This window comes from Miscanthus floridulus, chromosome 15 (genome assembly GCF_019320115.1).
Source record: "Miscanthus floridulus cultivar M001 chromosome 15, ASM1932011v1, whole genome shotgun sequence".
Taxonomy (NCBI): domain Eukaryota; kingdom Viridiplantae; phylum Streptophyta; class Magnoliopsida; order Poales; family Poaceae; genus Miscanthus; species Miscanthus floridulus.
The window spans coordinates 31,937,096-31,943,095 of NC_089594.1; the positions used below are offsets into that span (position 1 = coordinate 31,937,096).

Consider the following 6,000-nt stretch of genomic DNA (forward strand, 5'->3'; position numbering starts at 1 on the left):
TTTTTAGTTCTATTCTAACTGCAAGCCCACCAAACTGGCAAACTCCCATCTCTACCCTGCTGAATGTTGGCACGTGTTCACTGTTGACCCCGACTGCTGCGCTAACCGCGTGCCAAACCGAAGCACTCAATCTGCGACAAAGCCCTTAAAAAAGAAGACCAACACCAGGCTTCTCTCTACGCCGCCGCTCTGCGCTCCTCACACAAACCGCAAGAAACCAAGAACCCACCCGATCTGCCGGCTTGGCCGTTGCCGGTCGCCATGGAGCACTACGAGCGGCTTGGCAAGATCGGAGAAGGCACGTCGGGGGTCGTCTACAAGGCCCGCGACCGCCGCACCGGCGAGACCGTCGCCATCAAGCGCCTCCGCGCCGGCGCCGGCATCGGCGACGCGTTCGACGAGACGTTCCGCCGCGAGGTGCGCTGCCTCGAGGCGTGCCGCGGCCACCCCTGCCTCGTCGAGCTCCTTGCCGCGCACCGCGACCCCGCGGGCGGCGGCACAGGCGCGTTCCTCGTGATGGAGCACGCCGGGCGGAGCCTGTCAGAGGTCATGCGGCAGGACTACCTCGCCGAGCGGCGGCCGTTCCCGGAGGCCGAGGCGCGCCGCGTGATGCGGCGGCTCTTGGAGGGCGTGTCCGCGATGCACGCGCGCGGCCTTCTGCACCGGGACCTCAAGCCCGACAACGTCCTCCTCGACGGCCGCGGCGGCGTCAAGATCTGCGACTTCGGGCTGTCGCGCGCAGCGGACAACGGTACCGGCGGCGCGCCGTACACGCCGGGGGTGGCGACGCTGTGGTACCGCGCGCCGGAGCTGATCCTGGGGTCCGGGGACTACGATGCGGGCGTCGACACGTGGGCGCTCGGCTGCATCATGGCCGAGCTCCTCGCCGGCGGCCCGCCGCTGTTCCCCGGGAGGTCGGAGATGGACCAACTCAACAGGGTGTTCGACACGCTGGGGATGCAGGACATGCCGTCCTGGCCGGGCTTCGCGCGCCTGCCGCGCGCCGGGTCGCCGCTCTGCCGGCGCGGCAGGCCTCCCAGCAGGCTCCGGGAGCTCTTCCCGGCGCTGTCGGCTGCCGGGTTCGACGTCTTGGCCGGGCTGCTGGCGTGCAGGCCGGACAGGCGCCTCACCGCCGCGGACGCGCTCCAGTGCCCATGGTTCGCGGATGCCGCCGCGGTGGCACCTGAGGCCTTGCCTGATCAGCCGCGCGCTTCGTGCTGCGCCGCCGGCTTCGCTGCAGGTGTCGCTGGTGTTGCCGAGGCAATCCTAGCGTAGAACATGAGATTTTTTTTTCGAAGAGCCAAACATGAGAATTAAGAGACATGTCATTCTTTGATTGATTGATTGTTTGTAGATTATTAAAGGTTACTATTTTTCTTTTTGAAAAGTGCAGTATATTTTAAGTTCGACACCGTATCGACTGCATTCATTTGATGGCAATTCTCTGTAAGTTCTTGACTGACTAAGCGAAATGTGCAGAAATGTTGTCCATACAGAAATGTTGTCCATACATGCCTTGGTTTTTTTTTTGTCAGAGAACGTTTTGTTCATCTGTTGGATTGTCGTCATCTTTCATGGTTGGTGAAATGGTACCTATTCTAGAAATGCTCTAGAACATGCAACTGGTTGGTGAATTATTGTCCTTCCAAGCCACAGTAGCATATACTTTTTCACAAAACCAAACATCAACGAAAAGCGATGTGGTTGCACACAACATATATTTCTTTCCATAAATAAATATAGGACCTCCATGCAGGCAGTAGGCTGCACAAGCGATGTGGTTGCACACAACATATATTTCTTTGGATAAATAAATATAGGACGGTCATGTATGCGTTAGGCCGCATGCACGGCCGTCTTCAACCTCTCGCTCGCCACCCCTCTTCCCCTTCTTCCTCCTCGTCGGCAGCTGTGCTCGAGCCAAGCCCTAGCGCGCCCACGGCGGCCGCCTTCCCCAGCTCCCATGCCGGAGCTCCCCCTCGTCGGAGCTCCCTCGCACCGAACTGGTTCGGCAGCCTCCACCGTCGCCAGGTCCCCTAAACCGCCCCCGGCCTCCCCACCGTCTGGCCAACACTCCTGCCCCAAACCCCTTTCTTTATAAGACTGCAGAGTTTGGGAAGATGAGAGGGAGAGCTCGCCGGAACCCTAAGGAGCAGATCCAGGAGGAGGAGGAGGAGGAGGCCTACTTCGCCGGATCCACCATGGCCAGCGCGGGTGGGGGGTCGAGGAGCTCGGCGTGGGTAGGGGCTTGGTGGGGCGTGGTGAGGAGCTCGCCGCCGGATCCACTCGCTGGAGTTGGGGAGAAGGTCACTGGGCCGCAGAGAGATATAGGGAGAGGAGAGAGGGCGCGGTGAGCTGGGCGTGCGATGCGTTAAACGTCTGCACGCCCGTTAATAAGTCATGGCCATAAATATATACTTACATTTGGGGTTGTATATGTTTATGTTCGTAGAACGGAGAAAAACGGGAAATCAAGAGGATTGTTCCATTTGTGTAATTCGGTATTTCAACCCAATTTGGTGATGAGTTCTGTATACATAACTGTAGGATCTCTGGTTGGCCTAGAGGGGGGTGAATAGGCCTGTCAAAACAAACACTCAAACTTTTATCAATTTCACCCTGCGGCACTGCCGCTCTGATGGCCAGAACAGCAGCACTGCCGCACCTGCAGACAACTTCGAGTTAGTTCAAAATCAGTGAACGGAAACTTAGATCGAAGAAATTTCTTAGCTTACTGCGGGTATGATAGTCACAGATCGAGAGCTAGAAGTAGTAGGAACACCTCCTCAACAACAATATGACATTCAAGTAATGTAAATCAAGCACAAGAGACACAATGATTTATCCCGTGGTTCGGCTCGCCACCAAGGCTTGTCTACGTCCACGTTATTGAGGTTAGCCACTAAGGCTTAGGGCTTTCCAACCCTTCCTCGTTCTCAAGTCAAGAGACCTAACTCTTGAGATGAGAGGTGAGTTTACTAGCTTCAGGAGATGGTTACAAACCTTTCGGGGGCTGCCACACAAGTTGACAAGTTCCACGGGCGATGCTCTAGCCGGCTAGGAGCCAAGCTCCAAGAGTAACAAAAACAACCGCCGGCCAAAACATGAACCAAGTGCTCTTTTGAGTTGGGGAATCAATGGAGTTGCTCTCTAATCAAGTTTTGGACCCTTTTCTCTCAAGGATTGATGGGGAAACCAATGGATTTGCTTAAGGGCTCAAGGTCAACAATGAAGGGAGAGAGAAAGAGGCTCCTTTTTGTTTTGGACGAGCTAGAGTGAGGAAGAAGAGGCAGAGAGCCGTTGGAGAGGAATGGGAAGGGTATAAATACTCCCCAGCCCCCAACGGTAACTTAAGTTGCGGCAGTGCCGTGTCTCAAGTGCGGCAGTACCTCACTGCGATAGTGCCTCTCTTCAAGTGCGGCAGTGCCGCACCACGCAAGATAACGAGGGTAAGAGTGAGGTGTAGACTGTCTTGGCTATGAATCTGAGGATGCATGTGTATGTTTGAGCACTTGGTAGCACATATTAGCTTAAGCATTGTGTCCCCCTTTATAGTACGGCTTTTCCTATACTTAAATTCAAAATATAAAAGAATTTAAACCTCTTTTGAGTTTGAAGCCATCTATATTTATAATTTGGGGCTCCTCCATTTCATGTAGCATCCTCGAACATGAATTCTCTGCTTGTCATCTTGATAAATCTCATTAGTTCTCTAATTGTGTGGTCATTATCACCAAAACCCACAATTAGGGCTTGATTGCACTTTCAATCTCCCCTTTTTGGTGATTGATGACAACCCAATTAGAGCTTATAAAAGATATGAAATAAATACTGAGATTTTTGAGCCATGGGTGTAGAGCCTCCCCTTAAGTATGCAAATAGAGAATTGAATTCTCAAATTGGTATAAGAAGCCAAGATTCACATTTTAGTGAAAGTGATGGGGCTTCCCTTACATCCATGCTCCTATGGGGTGCTGCATACTGTGTCAGGTATATAAAACATGATGCAAATGACAGTTTATGCACAACATGGTTTGCTATTGCAGCTGGTTGCGGTACTACCGCACCAGAGTGTGGCACTGCCGCATTTGCTGTAATAGCACAGATTATAACAGACACCACACAGCATGTAATACATATAAAGATATACATTCTAGCACAATTATATCACAAGCGACGACATAGATTAATATATGTCCATATCCCACACATATATAAAGTACTTAAGTAACATTATTACATAAATAGAGTTTCTAATGGACTCTCAAACTTTCACTTAACAAAGACTACTCTAAATAGATACGAGCATAACTCTAGCTACAACAACCTCCATGGCGTCGAAAAAGTTGCTGACCCCTCTAATTTTCTCCCCCTTTGGCATAAGGCACCAAAAAGAGAAGAAAAGAAGAAAGGCCAACTGTGGGGGGTATAACCCTGGATACCCACGACAGACCACATGGGCTGCGCCCTTAGGGGTGGCCCAGCCCACAAGACGAAGCCTTGTGGGGCACGACTCTGCTCGGCGCCTCCCGTAAGACACCGAGAAGATATCCTGGAGATACTACGAGATCTATTAGAATATATATGATCCCAAGATTCCTGTAATCAGTTATTACTTTCCGGTTATCTCTCAGATCTAACTGACTTGTAACCCTATCCCCCAGACTATATAAGGCGGGCAGGGACCCCCTCCAAACTCACGCAATATCATACGATAGCTAATACAAATCAATAGACTATAGGAGTAGGGTATTACGTCATACTGATGGCCTAAACCTGTCTAACTCGTGTGTCTCTGTTGCCTTCTTGTTCTTGATCACACGCTTCTCTGCCGATCAATCTACCTTTGTGGGATACCCCTCGGAGGACTGCCGATGATATTCTATCGATAGTTGGCGCGCCAGGTAGGGGATTGTGTGCTATTTCCTTGTCAAACAAGATGGCTTTTTCCGCAGGCTCTTCATCCCTCCCATACCCTGGCTAGATCTTCATGGTCGGATCGATCTCGTGGATCATCAACGCTGACAGAGTCGGAGAGCTCCTCGAGCCGGTGCAGATCGATTCTGCGCTGATCACCCTCACACCTGCGACTGCAGATCCGATCTTAGAACCGCCTCTGAGGTCGCCTTCATCGATGACTCGCCCGCTTCCTCGCTACTAGAGGAGGTAGATCAACAATGTTGATCTGATCGCATCTATCGATCGGGTTGGTCTGAAGATCATCGATTGCCTCTCCATCACTGAATCGGCTCTGGACACTCTAGTTCAGCGCTGACCACCCTTCGATCTAGGTCTATCAGAGGCTGCTTGGGAAACTCCATGGGCTATGGCCCTACCCTTTGGGTTCACCAATGCCGCCGCCGCTTACCAAAATGCCCTATGGGGCAGATTCGTTGACCAGCTTAGAGATGTCAATCCTCCTACCGACCAGATCGCCAACCAGCCTCTGTTGGCCGTCAACATGCTCCACGTCGGCCGACGCTCCGGAGCGTCCCTTTAGACCATCTCAGAGGAGAATTTGGACTCTGAGTCCTAGGGCTCTATGGAGACCATCGCTGAAACGACCACCGAACTCCTTCTTCCCCCTCCATTTCATGGCGGCGCAATCTTTAATGTTAGCGTCGACAGCCCTCCTCGGAATGGCGAAACCTAGGAGGAACGCGCCGCTTGCGAGAATCGAAACATCAACCGTGCACAACGCCGAGCAAACGAGATTACCCTTGCGATGGCCGAGCAGCAGCTTGACTCTCAAGGAAGGTCATTCCAGCACAACCTCGACGATGAGTTTCTCTGTGTTGACGGCCACAACATCTGCAAGACTCCAAGCGCCAACCTAGCTATGGCCGCCAATGAGCTCGCCCGGCACCCGCAGACACCAGAAAGGTTGCTGCAATGCTTAAAGCGGTGCATTGCTAGGTCAATGAGATCTGCCAGGATCAGAGACCTTCTTACTCCACAACCTCGATTCATCGATCAGTCACCACAAGATCCGATCGCCAC

At 52.5% G+C, this 6,000-nt stretch overlaps 1 protein-coding gene across 1 annotated transcript; it reads left to right on the forward strand.

Annotated features, from left to right (window-relative positions):
* The first annotated feature begins 195 nt into the window (after nt 1-195).
* On the forward strand, nt 196-1,481 carry LOC136509282 (putative cyclin-dependent kinase F-2). The gene has a single exon (XM_066504094.1). The coding sequence runs from the start codon at nt 262-264 to the stop codon at nt 1,273-1,275; it is 1,014 nt and encodes a 337-aa protein (XP_066360191.1). The 5' UTR covers nt 196-261; the 3' UTR covers nt 1,276-1,481.
* The last annotated feature ends 4,519 nt before the right edge of the window (nt 1,482-6,000 follow it).

Coding starts and splice junctions, on each gene's coding strand:
- LOC136509282 (XM_066504094.1), top strand. CDS start 262: ATGGAGCACTACGAGCGGCTTGGCAAGATCGGAGAAGGCACGTCGGGG.